The sequence below is a fragment of the Cupressus sempervirens genome, chromosome 2 (genome assembly GCF_028749045.1).
Source record: "Cupressus sempervirens isolate cs-2001-9-10 chromosome 2, ASM2874904v1, whole genome shotgun sequence".
NCBI classification, from domain to species: domain Eukaryota; kingdom Viridiplantae; phylum Streptophyta; class Pinopsida; order Cupressales; family Cupressaceae; genus Cupressus; species Cupressus sempervirens.
Genome location: NC_143119.1, coordinates 751,753,686 through 751,775,881, shown reverse-complemented (window position 1 = coordinate 751,775,881; position 22,196 = coordinate 751,753,686). Strand labels below are relative to the sequence as shown.

The following is a 22,196-nucleotide window of genomic DNA, read 5'->3' as shown; positions in this document are numbered from 1 at the left end:
AGGTTGTACACTTTATAGGAGTCGTAGCTAGAAAACCTAAGCCAATATTAGCCACCACATTCTTAATTAACTTGCAATCCAAATGATCGTGGGACATGGTGCAATGTCATATAGGATTTGGTAATGTGGTTTAAGTGGGTCCCAAGTAGCAGTGGCACCAAGCATTTAGTGGAGAAGCCTTAAAAAGGGGATAGCAACATTCAAAAAATTTCCTCCTGCCATAGTAGGAAGATGATGTGGCTTAAAGAAGATGAGAGAAAAATTTATGATAGCAAACGAAAAAAGGAGGAATTAGGAAAGTTTGAAATCTTTCTCTCTTGACCAGCCACCCTTCCTATTGAAGGGAATTAGAGGTAAAGGGTGGAGGCAACAGTCAAAAGGGGAATCAGACGTTTGTGTCAAATTTTGAATGTGTTTTTGGGGACTACCACTATCTCCCCTCTGCACCACATCATCACCTTCACAAGAAATTATATTAAATCAAAGGCTGGCAATCTTAACTTCCAAAGATAAGAATTTTGTTTGTCTTATCTGCATTTGCCACTACTTCAAAAACCCAATTTTCAAGAAAAAGTGGTAAGGAGAATTACCAGCCAATAGGGAAGGACTGCTGAAAATTCAATGTCAGCATAGCATGTAGTAATCAGCAAATGACAATCATGTTCTTTGAAATTAATTTGGTATTATTTGAAATTAAGAATGTCATACATTCGCAATAATTTATTAAAATAGATATATTCGCCGTAAATTTTTTATTGTAATAAAACAGATAAAAATTCAGGTGGATGGCAATTGTTATTTAAATTTGCAAATCGAAAACAAAAACAAAACAAATAATGATAATAGGTTTCTAGTATCCATGATCTTACTGCTATGCTTCTGGGTAAGATTGTGTGAGTTTTTTGCATCAACCTTTTGGATCATACTCAATGATCTATCAGCTTTTGGCATTCTTAGACACTCTCATCCCGATGATGGGTCATTTAGTGTGATCAGAAATGTTGATGTAAAAAAAAAACACAATCTTACCTAGAAGCATAGCAGTAAAAACAAAACAAACAGTCAAAAGTGTAAAAGAAATAATTTATAGGAATTGATGTGGAATTCTGGAAGCTATATTATGCCGACACATGAAATGAATGTATGGCTTGTCTATTTGTTGAGTTTGTGAGATAAAGCATTTCAAAACCTTTCACAAGCAAGTTCATCTACACCATTCTGTAAAGAGGACTAGACCTTCACAAAAATATAAAATGATGAACATATTATGATCCAAATAATAATACTTAATTCAAGGACATAGTATAGTCAATAGAAAGCATCATACTTCCTCTTTAACACAACGAAAGTGTACAGTAACACAGTACTTATTATGCTCAACCCTTGCACCGGTGTAGTATCTTGCCCTTTCCTTCAACACTTTACAAACCTGCAGTGACAACTCAACAAATTCCAGTAAAAATATTTATTTACAAGCAATAATGATAAGATGCAAGAAACAACAGTATGTTTATTTGTAGATCATACAAACTCTAGAAAGTAGTAGAGATTTTCTTTTCCCGTGTAAGTGTATGCAAAAGGCACATATAGATAGAGGTGGATCAGAAGCACACGTGTGTGATTGAAGTGCCTAAGAAAGTAGAAGATTTTAGGTTCAAACCTCATCCATCAGGGGAAGATATTCACTAGCAGGTTGAAATGACACACCCTTTCCTGGCATCTGTAAACAAAAGATAATGGATTCATATATTAAAAAATGAAGGGCAAGAAGCAACATGAAAACAAGCAATCAAGCAGCATGTTTCCTTATGCCCAAATGCCAAGAAATACACATGGGTCATTTCAATTGAAAACCTGCATTTTCTATAAAATTATTTACTTCAAGAAATTAATAACAACCATGTGGGAATTGTAGGCTGAGTAGACCTCATGAACTATCATATGTATAAGTAAATAAAGAACAGTAATGAAACACACCAATCTAGAAAGAAAATAAATATGTAAATCTGTTCTAAAACTCTCACTTATAGTTCAAAATCGTAATATCTAAAGTGAAATTATTTTAAATTTTCCTTACTTCTGATTCATACGGTAATGAATTGATCGTCCTTGTTTTGATTTCCTTGTATGTATGTGTGTGTGTCTGCATATATATGCTGCTGGCTTGTAAAGGAGTGAAGTAGTCAATCAATGAGAATACCAGATATGTTTATGATGATAAGGATTGAGTTTTATAGATCAGAAATTCTGTTCTAAAACAACACTTCTTATGTATTCACCTATCTCTAGATGAGGGTTGTCTCATATATCCATGTAATCAATAATTTCCTAATGCAAACATTATGGAATAAATTGTGTATGTATAATGGTAAATGAAGATGGATTCAATTCCCTTTCAGGTTGATTTATATTTTCCCAAATATGTATATATCTTATATTTCACATTTAATCACACCTTCCCTTCATTAACCGTTATTTAAGATTGCCAATGTATGCTAATCGCTGCCGTATATGCAATGGTTGCTTTCTTTAAGTTAACCACAGCTCTTCCTTGAATAACTTATCAATGGATTAGCTGACCATAACCAGTCCTTGGGTGATAATTCTCCTTCAACGTAAAAGGTAATTGACATGTTTTGCTGACTGTTACTTTCTTCTGATATATAAAGTAGGCTCCCATCATAAGATATGAAGAAATGATTCCTCCACCCCTTACACCCTCTTTGTTCACAAGAGCTGTTATTCAGATTACTAAATGCTGATTATAACAAGCCTGAATTAGATTAGTGAGAGCCTGATCTAAAATGTGTGTCTACTGCTTATGGTTCCTTTTTTGCCGATTGCTCTTCTTGTCTTTGATGCCATATGACAATTGACAGTCTGTCAATATAAATCCTCTAAGAGGGGCAAAGAGACGTCCTTTTCTGTGACTGGGACTTTCCTGAGAGAGATATCTCTTCAGATATTTAAGTTTTCAAAATTTCAAGTAATTGCCCACTGAGAACAAGTTTAATGGCAGATATCTAAATGGCCGATTACAATTCTTAGTAAACAACAACTACCATCCAAAGTGCTCTGTCTTTAACATATCTCCATAACCATTATATTCCATATGTTCCAGCTTAAAGACGTAAGTGCTCTCATGCTCCATTATTAGATATGATGTAACCTCCCCCACAATATATTCACAACACAGAAAACATGTGTCAAACTAACATTTGCAGATGTCTTAACCTTTATCATCGAATTGTTACCTAAGAATCAGCAGTGATAATGGAGATTCATTCCCATATGGAGATAGCTTAGGAATTGATTGGGCTTCATATGTTGACTTGTCCTTCCATCGCTTTTGGCCATTTCCATCCCTGTTTTGGTACCGTCTACCATATTAATCGATCTTTCTATGTTCTGATTGTATTTTATTTGGGATATCATTAGATACTATTTGACATATATTATCATTTATATTTGTCGATTATTAATAATTATTGATATTCCTGTTTGACATAGAAGAATCACTAGTTTTTTAGTGTAGCTTTCAACCGCAACGCGAAACTCTTATGATGATATAGAAGCTATCATAGAGTTGCTGGAATGATATCGAATTTTCTGGGGATTAAATATCTGTTCATTGGACGATATCGAATTGAATGCAAGTTATCTATTTAAATTTATGTGTCAAAATTTGGGGATAAATCCTACGGAGATATTACAATAGTATCAGAGATGGTTTTCCTACCAGCCTATGTGAGATATCTTGAGGAAATTTTTGTGGCCAGTAACAACTTCTAGAAGAATGCAAAATTCCTAGAACACTATTTTCGGTATTGAGAGATATACACAGGATAGTTAATGTTTGGTATTCTGAACAGTCAGCACAGTACTTGAAAGTTTGAAGAAAGTTCAATTTAGAAAGGAGTAATTGATATTGAATTTTGCTGGAGATTTATATATCTGTTCATTTGATGATTTCAGGTAGGACCGGACACCTTTCCCATGTAATGGTGTGCGAATATTGATTCTCTGGAACAAATCTTTAGTGTGGGTTTAATATTTCATTCAATAGCCTTGTTTAAGATTTTTATTGGCAAAGTAATATTATTCTTGTCGTGATCAGAATGTATTAAATTCTTAATTTAGAGATTTTTGTTATTTTGAGTTCTATCAGCAAATAGTTTGCAGGCCCCATTCTATTCTATTTGAAGCGATTTGGTTCTATACAGTGGAATGGAATATTTGTGGCAGAAATTATAAAGCAGTGCTTGCATTACTAATGGAAATTAATATTAAACTGTCAGGGTGATTATTTGCAAACTTTAAGGACTAAATATTTCATCAATATGTATCTATATCTGGGTTAAATAATCAAGAAGTTGTGGTTCTTTTGACTAGAAATGTGAGAGATGGGTGTCTTCATAAGGCAATTATATTTCACTTTGTAATGGGCTTAAGTTCAATTTCAACGGACTTTCTTAAGTTCAAAAAAATCTATGGATTAATTAACATCTGGTGTGGAGCCTGATTCAATCAAGGACATAACCAAAGATCATACGATGGTTAGATTAAATTTACATAATTTTGGTCTTAGAGATACATTATAGTTTGAAGAAAATATTAATGCAGCAATATTTCTTAAGGTATTTCATGAAAGAAAGCCAAAGTGCGAAAATGCTTCCAAATGCTAAATCTAACAGGAGAGATGATGCTGAAAAATTCTTACAAACCCTTAAGCTATTGCAAACTAGATAAACACGCACAAGAATTGATTTCAGCAAATAAGCTCAAACACCACAACCATGTATTTGGAAGTGACAACTATATTATGCTCATACATTACTTGGAATAGTTGATGTATGTGTTAAGTTTCAGGATTTGCACCCTTTACTGAATGGGAAAACATTCAGTAACCCTTACTTAACATGGGATTCACTTCACTATGTGGGACTGGACAGTGAGATGAAACCTCCGGATTCTAGGCCGGCTCCTATTGAATCTCTCAGTGATAACCTCTTGAAACTTAAAGAAAACTTGAGGGAAAAGGGGAAGAAGTTACTGAAAACCAAAAAACTAAACCTTAAGTCTTAAATAAGGAAGTGATACACCAAAGAGGGGTATGGAAATGTAACCCACATGTGACAGAGAGGATAATGTAACTTTATGAAACACAGATGAAGCACAACTTCCTGTAAAGGCTTGCACAAATGATTTATAATAAAGTTTTTTTTACTGAAACTACAGAAAGAAAGACAAACTAATACCTCCTTTTGACTAATTTCACCCAAAAACACATGTTATAACCTGCAAACAAACTTACTGTTCTACACAGAGGTGCTGAAATGAGACAGAAAACAAGGAATAATGAAACATTCACAAGTTAACCTATCCAATCATTTTGAAATGCACACAGAAATTGTAGAAAGGAAAAGGGCTCACTGATAACTTCACCAAGCATAATCACACTGCTGCAACCTGTATTATATCTCCAGAAATGAATTATAGACTCTGTAAAATGAAGTCCAGGACTTAGAGAAAAAGCCACAAAACCTCTATCCACACAAATCAGAACCCCCCAAATGAGTTGAAAAACTCATACTTAACATCTTTTTTCAATTGCATTTTACCGAAAGCCATAAATGCTGGGTCGGATTCAACCCCAAAGGCCAACTTGAGTCTTTTACCAGACTTCAGAAAGGTGTACCAAATAGCCTAAAAGGCATGGTCTGATAACATCACCAACTACCTCTCATAAATGAAGCCCCAAAACTCCTGCCAGACTCCAGAAGCAATGATTTCCTGCCCCCCAGTCTTATCATACATGACTCAACACTTAATAAAATGATCTGCAAAATATATGTCTCTTAACTCTTTTAAAAGGAAAACAAATATTTATTTCCTATTATTTACTTATTAAATGATACTTATTAAATGATTTATATTCTAAATAAAATATAAATCATCTAATATCTATAATTTAATAACTTTTATAATATGATTTACACTTTCTTATTTTAATAAGTATTAGTCATTATTTTTATATAAAACGTTAAGTAATAAGAATTAATTACTTAATGTTTTTTATAAAGTAGCTAACATTTATTAAAATAGTAAAAAAAAAATTATATTATAAAAGTAACTAATAAGGAAATATATATATTTAACCTTCTAAAGAGTTAGACAAAACAAAAACTTTGCAAATTAATAAAAAGAGTTGAGTCCCAAGTAGGAAGACTCGGGCAAAAGCTCGCAACTATGGGGAAATTAAAACAAGGCAAAAAGACTCCCCCCAAACACCGGACTTCAAATTTTATGCAGAATGAAAAGGAGCGGATTAATATTGCGAAACCCCTAACTTATTGCATTCATACATCTTGAGCTCGCAACTAGGAGAGGAGTAAGGGTTTGAAGAAGATGGAGCTCTATTGCTTGATTCCTTTTGTCCGCTGCCTGCTCCTCCTCTAGAAGTTTTTTGAGTCGCATTTGGAGATGATCAGTCGGCCTTGCTGTCTTTATTTTGAACCGCCACATTTGGGAACATATCTTCAACCTGCTGTAAGCCGCCATGGAGGTATGCTTGCTTGTTATTTAAAAATCGGGTTTCATGGAAGATGTCTTGCTGTATCGTCATTTGCATGCATTTCATGGTCCAATGCATAATGTTAGTGCCGCTGCATTGCCGAATTTTCTTCATCTGAATCCACCATAGGTCTTGCTGTATCTTCATTTGCATGCATTTCATGGTCCAATGCATAATGTTAGTGCCGCTGCATTGCCGAATTTTCTTCATCTAAATCCGCCATAGGTCTTGCTGGAAGTTGTTCCTATGCATATTATGCTTCATATGATCTCTTGCTTGATGTTTGGGCGCGTGAGATTCGGATGGCTTCTTATTCTAGCCGCCATATGATGTAAATACATCTCTTCTCCACCCTTGCGAATTTGATTGCTTGTGGACTGTGGATTTTTTGGGGTTCAATGCTGATTGGAGTGCCATATTTATGCTTGCTGTTGATTATATGAACTCGCTTTGTCTGCTAGAACCTGCTGTATGCGAATTTGATTTCTTTGTGATCCCTTTTATGGCAAAAGTTGATTCGGGTTTTATGGAAGATGTCTTGCTGTTCGAATCATCATAAAAGAATTGTATGTTCTAGCTTTTGCACTTTTCAGCCCCCTGTATTTTAAACTTTGCATTACTTGGTGCTGTTGTTGTTAACAAACAAGTGTGGGAACATGATGAAGCTGCTGCTAATACAAATTCTCCTCATGCTGGGACCTTTACTTGAAGGAAGGAATGATTTTGAAACTTGTAAAGCTGCTGAAACTGACAACAAACTTGATAAATTCTGCTTGGAAAACCGAAACTCCAGCTTTGAAATGGTCTTCCTCTTTTACTGGTGGCTTTTATATTCTTTTTCAGAAAATCACAACAAAGTGGACTTCCCGCTTTTTCTTGCCGTGCTCGGGCTCCTTGCTGTTGTAGAAGATATTTGGCACATTCTTCACTTGATATCTCTTTCTCTTACTATGAAATTTGCACATTCGACAGCACCCTTCCATTTAATGATAACTTAAAGTTCTGAAAGATGATATGAATTCCGTATTCAAACCTCCTGTTTGATGACTAACTGTTTGCATCATATTACACATTGGAAGTGAAACCATGGCTGTTGTAATTAGGAAAAATTTAATATTTTCAAAGTCATTTCATTTGCTGATTACTAAGTAAGTCTGATATAGCTATTCTTTGCTAGTATAATTGCACGCTCGTGATATCAACAACCTCTTATGTCTTATGGCATGACTTTGCATCGCCATGGATAACCCTAGCATGTTGTTTTAGGTTGCTTCACACTCACATGCATTGGAAAATACCAGTCATTTGCTTGCTAGTTGCTGTCCACAACGTGAGATATTACAGTTAACATTGCTACAGCGTTTTTCAATAGTCCTAAGCCTCAAATTCATACTATCATATTGGCATAAAGTTAGGCCAGAATCACTTGGTCATAGATGCATGCATTACCGAGTTACAGTACCTTTGTTATTTATCACACTTTTGCCTTTCCAACTTATAGTTGCGGTTACATAACCAAGCCATATATCAGCACCATGTCTTGATTGATATTTGCTTCCATATCTCTTTTGTTGAATCAAGATCCGGAACTTGGATTCCATTTGCATGTTTGCACATGTTTATAATAACTTCATAATGCAGATTTGTTAGTTTGTTCATCTTTTCTATTCTATTGCATATCTTATGAGGTTCGAGCACGGGCTCGTGACACTCAAAAAAAAAATGGTTTATTCCTTTCAGCACTAAATGCCAATATCACTGCTTGTTTTCTTTCAGGACGGGATGCATTGACAGGTAGATGTAGTCGTAGAGATATGTAGTCATTTTTTAGATCCCTCGGGATCTAACATCAGTTGCTTTATGTTTTTACAGCTACTGGAGAGCGTGGAGCTTGGAGCTGGACAAGTGCAGCAGGAAAAGAAACCATAACCAGTCAAAGCAACAAGCAATGACTGGTTATCTCTATTCCTATTTCTTTCATGTATATATTTATCTGTTAGTGTATTTCTTGATGAAAGAAAATTAATCAGTTATCCTCACGGCTTGTGTGAGATTTTCTCCATTCAGCACATTAATTCATTTTATATTGTAAAAATGAAAATTGTACGTATCAGTGATGATCTATACAATGAACATTTGTATCTCTTTTGCGCATGGTTTCATAAATGATTGCAAAAATGATAAAATGAATAAAAAATGAATAATTTCTTTTGCAGTGTTTTCTGCGACATCGCTTGAAGCAAAATTCAGCATGTGTGAAATTTTGGTAACAGTATGATTGTTACTTTGTACATCATGATATGCCCATAGTACAGCAAATAGCTTGTCCTCCCAATCTACTTCTTTGATGCCACATGACATATAAATGAGCAAGATCACACCTTATTTGACAACTTTGTTTTGCCATTCACACTTTAGTAATATGGACTTGAAAAGTTAGGCAAAATTCGAAACTTTCTCGTCTTCAGAAAAATGACATGGTTCACAAAGTTTGATTGCTAGTCTCTTGTGATTTAGATGGGAACTTTGTACCTAGTGACAATTTGTTTATAGATGAATAATGCCATACTAATGGTCACGGTCTAGCGTGCTCTTGTATTTGCCCATTTTATCATGTACTCTATGGCTAAGGTGATGTATAAGCTTCAATATAATTAGTTGACTTCGAGTGGATCGATGAAACCAAGTCCCCAACTCTTCAAGAGCTTTTGCAGCTACAATGGAAACAATGACATGTAGATTTTCTTAAGAGGTTTGCTAAGTCTATGACATGTGTTTCATTCTATCACCCACTCTCAAGGGTCTATATGTATTGTTTTCCTCCACAACCTTATCAATAAAATATTTTGGGTTGTGGTGTTTGATCCCATGTGTCCTCCAATGAGGCCTCCAAGTGCAAAGCATTCCTAGTATCTCCTCTTACATGCAAAATCACCTAAAGAATTGGTCAAACCCCATTTTATACAATAGTCCATTTATCAATTAGAAGATTTTCTTCTTCAAGTTTAGTTTCCTCCTTTCTTCTGCTGACATGTTCTTCAAAAAGGTAGATGTGGACATATTTGTTGATGTTCTCATACCATGGAGATAGTGCTACAATTTGAACAGTTTGACATTCGGAAAATCCATGTTAGGTAGCTCTCCTGACTTGATCCTTGACAATTTGTTAGTCATAACATGACTTTTCCCTAGTCTAGCAACAATGGTGACTATATGGTCTTACAATGTTGGCAACCACCTACTTACTGAACCTTGGATAATTCGCTTGTTCACCAAGTACATGAGAGCTTGGTGATCAAAGTAGAATGTGAATGGTGTCACCAACAAGTAATGTTTGAGCTTGTGTATAGACCATAGAGTACACCATCACCAATGCTTACCTCTCAGTCATACTTTGATTCTTTTCTTTGTTAGCAGATTGCTAGTAAAGAATATTGAGTGGTCCAATCCTTGGGGTCCCACTTGTATGGGGATGGCTTTTATTGTATAGTTTGATGCATCAATATACACATAGAACTCCCCAATCTAATTTACGTGTGCTAGGAATGGTGACTAATTAATCTTGATATCACCTCCTAGTCCTCATTCCATGTAAATGATTGGCCTTTGATTGTAAGTATGTCCAATGGATAGGAGAGTTGAGAAAAGCTTTTAATAAATTTTCTCTAATATCCAACATGTCCAAGAAATGATTTGATCTTCATGATGTTCCCTCGAGATTTTATCGGTAAAATCACCCTTATTTTATCAAGGTTGACATTAAATTTTTCTCGAGGCATATGAATCTACACTTCTTCAAACTTAATGCTAATCATTCTTTTCTAGAACTCTCCATGTATTCCTTGAGTGCTGTTAGGTGGAGCTTCTAATCATTGTAGATTGAGAAATCATCAAATAACACTTTAATATTGTCCATAGAAACTTAGTCAATGTGTAGGATGGTTCTCTGGAAGGTCGTTGGAGTGCTGCACAACCCAAACAACATCTAGTTGTATGCATATATCTTTGTATTCAATTAATCTTTTTTGACGATGCTTATTTGATTGTGCCCGAAGAATCATCCATAAATGAGTACATCTTGTGACCAGAAACTTTTTCAAGGATTAAGTCAGTGAAAGGGATTAGAAATGGGTCTTTGATAGTCATTGCATTTAGGCTTCCAAAGTCTATGCATATTTGGATTTGTTGTGACATTGTCTTCAAATAGCATGATCGTGAAAACCCATTTTCTAGTCCCCAACTTAAATATTTTTCTTACTTCTAGCATGCTTTTCATTTCTTGTACTTTAAAAAAAAAAAATCCATCATCCTATATAGTCTTTTCGCTATCAATTTTAATCTAGGTGTTTAACGCATGTAGTATAGTAAGATAAAACGCAAAACAAATATTTTATTCATATACATAATATGCTTATTACAATAACTCCCATGATGATTACAATGATGATCCAAAGTCCATTCTGGACGATGTACATATACCTTCCCGAAGGGGTGACTCAACCGTCATGCACCCTTTTGGACACTATTCTATCTGTCAGCTACAATATAGAATTTGTCGACATCATCCGCCCCAAAAAGAAAAGTCATCTCCGGACAACAATTACATAATTACCAAGAAAAATTAACAAAATGGAATACACTAACTATGACTAACTATAATAGGATACATCTTTTTCCATCACACCACTTTCACATTCGTCCTGTGCCTGCAACGAACCGGTCTCCAAAACATGTTGCATCTGTAACCTCCGCTAACACAATACAATCACCTTAGCCAAGTTGACCTTGATAGCCACCCATGCTGCCTTCTCTGCTTCCAATGGCTGGGTACACTGAGCCAAGTGTCGCTCTACTACCTCCAATTGGATGATCAGCTCCTCCCAAGCTCTCTATGCATCCACCAAGACAACCTCACGTCAAACACCTACTCCGAGTGCCTCAAAGCATAGCACACCTCTCGAAAGGCTTCTCCAGTGCCCTTTCCACCTCTGGCATACAAACACTCCATGCATGCAACAGCTCCAAGTCTCATCAACTGGTCACACTTCCCACGACTGATAATTGAACTGACTGGGGGTCTAGGGGTAATCACCCCAGTGGGGTCGAGGGCCAAGCCCCCATGCCAACCTGGGGCAAAGCCCTAGGCACACTCCTTGTCGTGATACAGGGTTGGGTCAACGGGCAGCGCCCCTGCCACCAAGACCAAATTAGCACTCTCAAACCCACATAAAAGTCCATGGAACACACCATTTTTGTGGTTTTCTTTCGATTCCATACTCTTTCAGCCAACTAGTTATATTTTACTACCTGTTTATGTCTTTCCCTTCCCTTCGATATCATATGTTATTCATTATGAACTGTTTTGATTTGTCGTCTTTTTTTCTTTTCTTACAACCCTATCACCCTTCTTTTGTGTCCACACCATACACTGCTTCTGCATAGTATTCCATACAGTCATTAGAATATGTATTAATAATGGTTGTACGGTCTCCTTCCTATGGTGTCTCGTCTGATTTTGTCTCCTATTGCATTCCGTACATTTGTATGGCCCTGAAGTTTGTCACCCCCTTTCTATTTCCTCCTTCTACATCATGTTCATCTAAGTACTTCTTGTGTACGGCGGTTTGTATTCCCTGGGGCCATACGGTCAAGTCCCTTTCCTCAATGTCTGTACGGTTCCTTCAACATGTGGTCGTACAGTCAAGGTCCTCATCCATCATCTATACGGTCTTCTTTCCATATATGGTCGTACGATGGATCACTTTGTTTCTTGATCTTCAGTCGTATGCTATATGGTGATGCCTTTGCTGTATGTCGTGCAACGTTTTTCTGAGCTCTCTGCTTGTCTAGAGGTCGTACAATGCAATGTTTAGACAATCTCTTCCCTTTTTAGTTGCTTGCCGTACAGTCGTACAGTATTTATTGCTTCCCAAGTCTGTACATCCGTACAGTGGCTCTAATCCTTCAATTGATGATTGTATCTTTCTATCTGCTTGCTTTTTGTACAGTACAATTTCCTTATTGCTTGCTATCCGTACGATGATGCTTGAACTGGATTTCACTTGAGCCATACGGCCATATGAGGCACCTTGCTTTTCATCTGGTTACTCCTTCGTACACCGTATGGTAGTTTCTCCTTTTGCTTGTCTTCTTGCTGTACAGAAGGCCGTACAATATCATGGTATCTTTTGTAATGTACTTCAGTGTGTCTTCTCTTGTTGCCCACTGTGCTCCAAGTGTCATACAGTGTTGTTCTCTTGTCCACGTTCTCAGCTAGTCCTACAATACCTCTTCACAATCTTAATTGTCTGTACAGTGAGCTTATATTCCTTCTATGCTTTAAAAGTTCTCAAGACCATACGCATTGAGTCCATATTTCCTCATTACCTATATTAATATTTCTCTTTTCTTCAGCTTACTTCAAAAAAAATTTAATATTTTATTTTACACTTAATTTTACATATATACACCAATATTTATTATTTTTAGACTATCTCTCAATTGCTCATCCACAGAGGTGCGTTATTTCTTTCATGATAGACTTTCAGCTTTGACCCATTCACTGCATCGGCTACTTCCTTTCCATCAAGCGTCCATAATTTTATTGCTCAGTTATCGCCCACTTCGAGGATTTTATATGACCCGACCCACTTTATTTTAAATTTGCCTGGTTTGATCTCATTGCGCCCATTATACTTCACCACTAGTTGTCCCGATTGAAATCTGTTCAACTTCAAGTGCTTGTCGTGCCATGCCTTATGCCTGTTCTGTATAACCTTCATGGCCCATTGTGCCTGCAATCGTCACTCATCAAGTTTATTTAAATTGTACCATCCCTCCCTCAGACTTTCTATATCTCCAAGCTTGTTTTCGATCGCAATCCTTGAACTTGGTAGAATGAATTCTGTCCGTTGTATTCTTGATTTTAGAACCTTCACTTCGTCCTGCTGAAGTTTTTATTAAGCCCTTCCTCTTTGTTTACTATGCAAACCATACAATGTGTTTTCCTTGCCACCGGTAGCTTTCTACTAAATTCATGATGCAGCATAACAGTTTCTTTTTGCACGGTCCATTCACCGTGTATAGTATGGTGGAATGTTTCCATTTGCTAGGATTGTACGGTATGTTTTTCCCTTTAGCTTCAGCCGTAACTGCTTTTCCTTCTTCCGCTTCTTTGTATTCCTTCGGACATTCATTTTCCTCTCCTTTCTTACCTTAGTCGACCCTTAACATAGTACAGCTCAAAAAGAGCTCGTAATCCTCCATCTGCTAGTGGAGTAGGTCGTTTACTGAGTCTAGGTCGTCATCATTCGACCCTTCTAATCTCAATACTCCATCCGATTTCATTCTCTTCTTTCCTTTATCGTCACTCTCACTTTCACCTTTTGAGTCTGACAATGCTACCTCCTCCCCTACCCTTTGTGTGTGCAGGTCGATTATAAATCTTTTGCCTCCGTGTTCCATAGATAGGGTATTTTGTTTTCAATCATGTTTCACTTTTTCTTGTACCAACCAACCCCATCCAAGGATAGCGTCATACCCTCTTCTTTTCAATGGAATGACCACAAAATCTAATAAAAATGGTTGTGTTCCAATAGTTACCAGTTGTGCCATCATGGTTTCCAACGGTTTGATTCTGTGCTAATCTATCGTAACTGGAATGTAGGTGGCCACAACGTAGGTTGTCCTAACTTTTTCCATACATCTTCTGGTAACACATTTATGCCTGATCCTCCATCCAAAATTGTAACTGTTAGTACAGTTCCCAAAATACCCATCTCGACTACTATTGGATGCCTTCTTGTCGTGAGAGTGAGTATCATTGGGTCTGCTGCCGTCATTCCACTACCATCCCTTCCTATTTCTTCCGTTACTTTCGGAATCAGTGTCATATTCAGAATTGCTGTCCACAACTAGGGCATTGTAAGGTCGTTTAATTTTATCGGAACTTCTATTTGCATTACCTGCCTTATCATGTTTTGTTTAGCTAGGTTCCTTTTCGATGTATCAATAGTGTCTTTTACTTGCAACTTTCCTATTTTCGTCTGTCTTTCCAACTCTATTCGTGCTTGCTGTAACCTCTCCTTTTCTTCTTCTCCATCAGGGTATTTCGCCTTCTTGGCTTGCTCACATGTAATGGCTAGTACCTTCTCATCACATGCTTCGATACTTTGCAAATTTACCCCTTGCTTCGAGCATTCTGAATCATCATGATCTCCCGGACATTACCATCTACATAAGAGCTACGACAACTCCTTTGTGGTACAATGTCTAGCAAAGTCTCCCCAGAGGTTGCACGCATGGCACTATATCATTGGTCATCCACTCGCATCATCTTGAATCCGACTCCAGCCTCCATTATTATTGTTATTATTATTTCCATCGCTTCCACGTTAGTTATTGTTGCGATAACCTCCTGAGGTTGCATCGTTGCTCATGTTATTTCCGATGGACACTTCTTGCGTTAGTAACACTTGCCGGTGTCCTTTTGACTTCATATTAAACAGACACTCCTTTATGGAATGTCCCGCCACTTGGCAGATATCATAGAATTGTTTCTTTGGACACAAACCCTTTGTGTGGCCTTCCTCCTTACAGTCCATAGACCACAATTCTCCTTCACCGAGTCTAGATTCTTTTTCAAAATTTTAAATTCTTTGATCATTCGTAGAATATCTTTCTGTAACGCCCAAACTTTCTTGTTTGATTCTTTATCACTGCTGCTACTTTCGGACAATCAATCATCGGAATCCGACAACTTGTGCTTCTTGCTTGTTTTCTGTTTGCTCTCTAGATCCATTGCCCGATTATACGCATCTATGTACGATGCTGGAGGTATGATCTTCATTTTCTTCTTCAGAGCCGGTCGTAGCCCCTCAACAAACCACCGTTTTTTCAATCTGTCAGCTGGTTTGCTCTCCATTTTCTCACCAACTCTTTTAGTCGTCTAGCATAGGCACAGATTGTTTTGTTCTCTCCTTGCTTTGTGCTGTATATTTCTGGTACAATTTTGTTATCGTCCCATAGCAGTTGAAACTCTGCTATGAACTCCTTTTTGACTTCTGCCCATGTAGTCAATTTCTGAGGATCTGCATCTACAAACCAATCAATTGCCACACCTTGCAGGGTCACTGGAAACTGCTGGACCCAATCATCCTCGTTTGTTACAGCATTTGGCATCCATATTGTTTTACATGTCTTGCAGTGTCTGATCGGATTTAGCGTCTCATCTCCATTAAACTTTGGCAATTTCTCCTTTGGTCCTATCATTGTTACTTTCTTCTAATTCTAAGGTACCTGCTGTGTACCCACGCTATTCTACACACTCGCATTGTTCTGCACACCGACGCTATTCTGTACAACCACGCTGCTTCAGACAACCATCCTACTTTCAACAACTATGTTACCTGGTGAGAAAAAATTTTCCTCAAGCGAAGTTCTTTGATTCTCTTCTTGTATCCATTCATTAGGTGTATCAAGAACGAAGAGTTCACTCCATGCTCGTGCTCCTTCGGCACTACGAGCCATGCGAGTTGCTTCCCTTCCATTCGGATTCTCTACCCTCGACGTATACAAGTTAAGGAACTCCTCCCTTGTCTCATCCACCAAATTTAATTGTTGTCGAGTCTCTTCTAGCTATTCCTCGGTACTCCTCGGTCTACTAGGTGAATGCACTCCCTTCGTCTGTGCCAATTCACCCCCTGGTGTCCGTTGGCAATCTGTTGAAGCTTCTGTCTGCACTCCACTTGTTGTGCTAAAATTAAAACTTCTTGTGCTATGCGTATTTCATCCTTATCTTTTACCTTATTCATATCTTTATTAAGCAAATTAGGCATTAATCTTCATCACACTTCTTTCGTTCCAAGTTCGACTGGCAACGACACCAAATGTTTCCCGTATAGGGTAAAAGAATACTCAATGCATGTAGTATAGTAAGATATAACGCAGAGCAGATATTTTATTCATATACATATTATGCTTATTACAATAACTCCCATGATGATTATAACGATGATCCAAAGTCCATTTCGGACAGTGCGCATATACCTTCCTGAAGGGGTGACTCAACCGTCATGTGCCCTTTTGAATACTATTCTATCCATCGGCTACAATATAGAATTTACCGACAACACTTGGCACCAAAGAAATCCTATACTAGTCAGTTTTGGTGGTGTGCCTTTAAGATCATTGTATTTATAGGAAAAAGTATCTTTGTACTCCATGAAAAATTTATATACTACTTCCTTTAGCAATAGATCCCAATCATCATAGACCATGATCATTCTTGGGTTATGCTTGTCACTTAGGTTCACTTTCTTCAAAATTGGCTCCTCATATTTAATTATTTTTCTTGCTTAAAGTTATGAGACAACATGCCATCTAACTTTGTCACTGCATCATTCTTCATATTGCAAAAGATATGCTAACATGTTGTAGTGATGTCTACTTCTTCCTCAATCTTCCCTATTTGTAAAATGTTGCATTCAGAGTGAAACACCTAATAACCTTCCATCTGCCAATGGAATAGAGTACTTAGGGAACTTGACTTGTCCTCAAAAGTAATTCTCAAGATCAAGTATACTTCGTCATTTCTTTCCATTAGTCTTCCTTCTTTGTCTACTTAAGATTCTCCTTCTTATTCCACTCACACCCAATTCCTTAGCTCGATGATGTAGCTCCTCTAATTTCTCTCAATGGAAAGGGTGTTCCTTTTCTGATTGGGGCATGTCTTTGTTGCAATCACCAATCCTCTCTCTAGCAATCTGTTGTATGCCTTCTTTTGGAATGGGATGACCACAAAGTTCAGCAAGTACTGTGATGTCTTGATTATCACCTTTTATGCATCAAAGATCCCAATGGCTTGATACCATGTTGGTCAATGCCTATGAAGTCGAATGTTGGTGACTAGATGGTTGGTTTCTCAAGACACTTCAATTTATCTGCTGATATCATGTTTACTCCCAAGCTTCCATCGAGGATGGTGTTTGTAAGTTCATCCACATGATTTCCATTTGAACAACAGTTGTCTTCATCACGATGTCCATTGTTGACAATATTCGATCAATGACTTATTTTCCTTCAAGTGACAGCTACATTGTCATGACCCTAACTGGGATTTCTTGTCACCAAGTTTTGTTGTCACCAACCATCTTCACAATTGCCACTCTAGATTGTGTTGGGTTTATAGGAGGTCTACAATAGGATACTTGCTACTTCGTTGGAGGTTCTCTCTTTGACCATCACCTATTCTACTTCTTCTTTGGCCTCCTAAGATCATGATTTCTTTGTATAAGGGTCCATGCAGCTACTTTCTTTGTTTGTCATCTACTAAATACCAATATTCCTTGTCTTGCTCCTTCGCTTCTAGAATATTAATGCCTTTTCATTTCAAACAATTGGTGTCTTCACGATTTAATGCACCACACTATTTGTGCAACATTCCTCCTTTGTTTTGGTTACTCTGACATTCTCTAGCAAAGTGATCCCATTAAATTACATTTTTTGCACTCGACCATTAGTTTGAATCATAATAGATTCTACTGATCTACTTGTCAATCCACTATTGTTGTACCAATTGTTGTTCACTTGTTCGTTGTGGTGCTTTCCAAGAATTCTGTTATCATTATTTATTTCTAGTTTAGGTGTGGTCAAAAGGGTTGATTGTTCCCCTTGAGTGAAGATCACTCATGTACGTCTAGGTTTAAAATTGAATGGGCATTCCATGATAGGATGTTTCATTACCTAACAAATGCCATTGAACGATTTTTTCGAGTAATTTGCTAGGTGTTAACTTGCACCTTACAGTCGATGTACCATATTTCTTTAGTATTGGATTTTAAATTTATTTCATCATTCACATCATATCCCACCATAAGGCTTGGGCTATCTTTGTTTCTTAATTGCCACTTTCTTTTGTGTTCTTGTCACCATCCCTCTTTTTCTTCCCTCAGGATGATGTTTTCTTTTCACTCTCAATGTCCATTGCCCGATTGTAGGCATTAACATATGAGGAGAAAGGTACGACTTTCATCTTTATGGGAAATGAGGCAATCAATCCCTCAATGAACCACTTCTTGTTTAGCCAATCGATGGATTGGTTCTTGAACTTCACTAGCAATTACTTGAATTAATTGTAACCTCGCATTTTATTGTATTTCCCTTGTTTTTTATTATAGATCTCTACCACAATCTCATTATCATCTCACAACTATTTGAATTCTTCCTTGAACACTTTCCTCAATGCGTCCCATGTGGCTATAGATTCTTTGTCAAGCTTTGTGAGCTAGTCATGGCTATACCCCGTAGGTTTGCTAGAAATACTCTCAACCAATTGTCTTCATCTTCCTGGTCATTTTCTATCTAAATGGGTTCACACTTGCTGTAGTGTCTCATAGGACATTCAAAATTATTCCCCTTGAATTTTGGGCATCTTTGCCTTTTCACATTTGAACTTTCCAAGGTGCTCACCACATTCCTTACCTGATTTTGTGCTCGTGCATTGGACCAAGGTTGACTGTATTGACCTCTATGTATTGGTGCCTACCTTGCACTCTCGGCCATGTACAAGTCCTCTCTACAAATCCACATTCAATGTCAATTGCACTATGGATATCTTCAAACTCATCCCTACACTCCCTTTGTCAAGGGGTCTTTGATTAAGTTCTTCGAGCTATTGGTTCCTCTTAGATGAAGAGCCTCTTGATGTGGCATAATATTAGTCACGAAAATCTCAATTAGTAAAAGGGTTCTTTCTTTTTCCTTAGCATTTTATATTGGCGGTACAAATGAACTATCTGGTTGGTCAACAATGTCTTGCTATACTTCATGAGGTAGTGGTAGGTGTATAGATATTTCCTCCCACTTTCTCTACAAATGTTATCCTCAAAAGATTTTCCTTTCTCATCAACTTTGACTTGAGGTAAAGCTTCGACTTCTACTTCTTAGCAAGTTGGGGCATCCTTAAATTTCTTCAACAATTCTCCACAATTATCTTTGCCATTCTCTTTGTCCTTTCAATCAAAGAAATCTTCTTACCAATCCCTCTATCATTTCATGATTTCTTGGAGTTTATGTCATATCTTTGTTTGGATGTAGTGACATTAATTCATGGGGCTAAATCTCCTTCTAGTGTCGTGTTTCTCCTCTTTCTGTCTAATTCTTTCCTTGTATCATTGCAATATTTTCTTCCTCCCTACTCTCGATCCATTTCTTCCTAAAGGAGTTGAAGGATGATGAAGTGAGGTGCAATATGTTAAAAATTTACATCAAGTTATGTGTATTGAGGTGGTTTTCATTTTTTAATGCAATGGATTAGAATCAACACTATTATGATACTTTTCAAACTAATATAATTGTTGTCAATCAGGATTGCACCTATAGCAAGATGCAGAATCTAGCCATGTTGTTGAAACATAGAAACTCTCTTGGGTGGTTGGTTTTCCTGAAACGAGAGATGAATCTCCGGAAGTTAGGTTAGTTCCTAAATACTGATCACCTAAAACCTAAATTGTATGTGGGAAAAAGGATGAGAAGTGAATGACAAATAATGAATACTAACCTAAATGAGGCGATACACCAATGATTTTGTATGTAACTTTAATCAAATCAACACAAATTACCCAAGATAAAAATGATTCACAATACTTAGACAAACATGCAACTACAAAAGTGATTCTATGCAAGGACCTGGAATCTTCTACTTTGAAAGGAAAACTTAGGCTTTACCAATTTTTTGCAAAAAGAATAAGGACACAAAAAAGACCTGCAATCACACGTATCAAGATTCTAACATGCAATAAGGAATATAACTTAAATGAAGGACAAACACAACATAAAAGTAAAGAATCCACATTATTGCACAAGAATCAAATCTGTATAACCAATGCTAAAAAAACCTTTGTTGCAAATTGCTCTTACAATCAACTCGAAATTTGCAATGTGCAAAAAATCTGAATCTGAAAGAAGATCCCCTCATAATGAGGTGAATGTATAATAAATAAGCCCAAAAACCCTAATTCGGATTTCAAAATCATGCATAGAAAAATTAATTCAAAACTAATCCAAACTATGAAGAAGCCCCTGAAAACTGATCTCAACCACTTGTCCAACTAATAGATGACTAGAAAACTACCTTTAAGTTATCAAAATCGTGCCTAAAACCTTAACTCGGATTTCAAAATCAACCCAAAAAAATAGCATGTGAAACTCATCAAAATTATTCAAAATATGCATAAAACAGGCTCCCATTATGAACTGCATGCAAAACTTGCCTTAACTGCTCCATATATCACCAAAAATAGCCTAAAGTACTCTATCACTGCATGGAAAACTCAAAGTACCCTTTGACTAATCATGCATGCAAACAATTCTGAAAAAGACTTTGAAAATGCCAAAAATAGCTCTATATTTGACTCCACAATCTAGAGTTTGACTCGTGTGTCCAAAATAGCCACTAAACTTCATACCCTCGCATTTAGGCATTAAAAAATGAAACTCACCTTAATCTCCTTTTTAATTATTATTATTGCACTTAACATTAACAAATTGATTTATAATTACCAATTTATTCATATTAATTACACGATTGATGCAAATAATAATAAATTATTTTGTCGAAAGTATAAACTATTATTAATTAATTGATAATAATAAATCAATTAATATAATACTAATAATAATTCTTATTTCTAATTTTAGAACAAAATAGAATTAAAACTATTTATTAACATAATAACAACTTTCATCAAATAAAGTTATATTATATCAATAAATAGTTTTTTCCTCCTCAAAATCATGGGTAGACCCGAAATTATATCAAATGGAGCTCAATTTGATCAAATGCAAAAAAGAAAAAGGTAAAAGTCATTATTTTGTTTATTTCATTCTGAATGAATTTTTTTCGAAGGAGGGTTTTAAACCCTAGTTGCCATGGAGAAGAAATGACTGTATTTTTTTAATGAATCTTGGATGCCTATTGCAATATTTCACATTTTCTCTTCTTGTCGTGGTTGGACGTCTAGTATAGTTGTCATGAGTGCTCTGCGTTTACTTCATGAGTTCTTTCCCTCCCTTTTGTGGTTGAGGCTTTAGTTTCCGTGAATGATTTTCTGCATTTCGTGGCTCTTGGACGCCATGAGGGTTATTTCATGGCTTTGTTGTTGATGTCGTGACTTCATTTCATGTGCTTCTCTTCTATTTCATGGGGTTTCTACTGGTGAGCCTTGTGAACCTTTATTTCTGCTATAAGTGTTACTGTCTTGACTCCATTTCATGGCTCTTGGACGCCATCAAATCATCTCCATTTTGTGGTCCTTCCATTCTATGGCTCTTTTGACTTGCGGGTTTATGGCTTGCTCTTTCATAAGTTTATTTGCTGGTTATGGACACCATGAGTTTATTCCTCCATGTCGTGACTCCATTTCATGTTCATGCGTTTATGGCATGAGCTATGATGCTGTGAGATACTTTTCTTCTGATGGCACGGGTTCCATTTTTACCTTGCTGAGTTTACTTCAGACATGGGTAATTTCGTGAGTAGGCTTCTTCATACTATTTTGGTGAATCTCTGTTGTAAGCCACTTTCGACGCCATGATGCAGATCTTCATTTTGTGACTTCCATTT

General features: G+C 36.7%; 1 protein-coding gene across 5 annotated transcripts in view; it reads right to left on the bottom strand.

Annotated features, from left to right (window-relative positions):
* The window catches only part of LOC149575597 (putative trehalose-phosphate phosphatase C), a 337,875-nt gene that overhangs the window by 182,491 nt on the left and 133,188 nt on the right, over positions 1 to 22,196 (bottom strand). For all 5 annotated transcript variants that reach the window (XM_089815362.1, XM_089815363.1, XM_089815361.1 and 2 more), the window contains 2 exons: positions 1,661 to 1,720; positions 1,328 to 1,429 (listed from right to left, as the gene is read on the bottom strand). In XM_089815362.1, the coding sequence (XP_089671488.1) occupies positions 1,328 to 1,429; positions 1,661 to 1,720 (162 nt within the window). The remainder of the gene's footprint in view (positions 1 to 1,327; positions 1,430 to 1,660; positions 1,721 to 22,196) is intronic.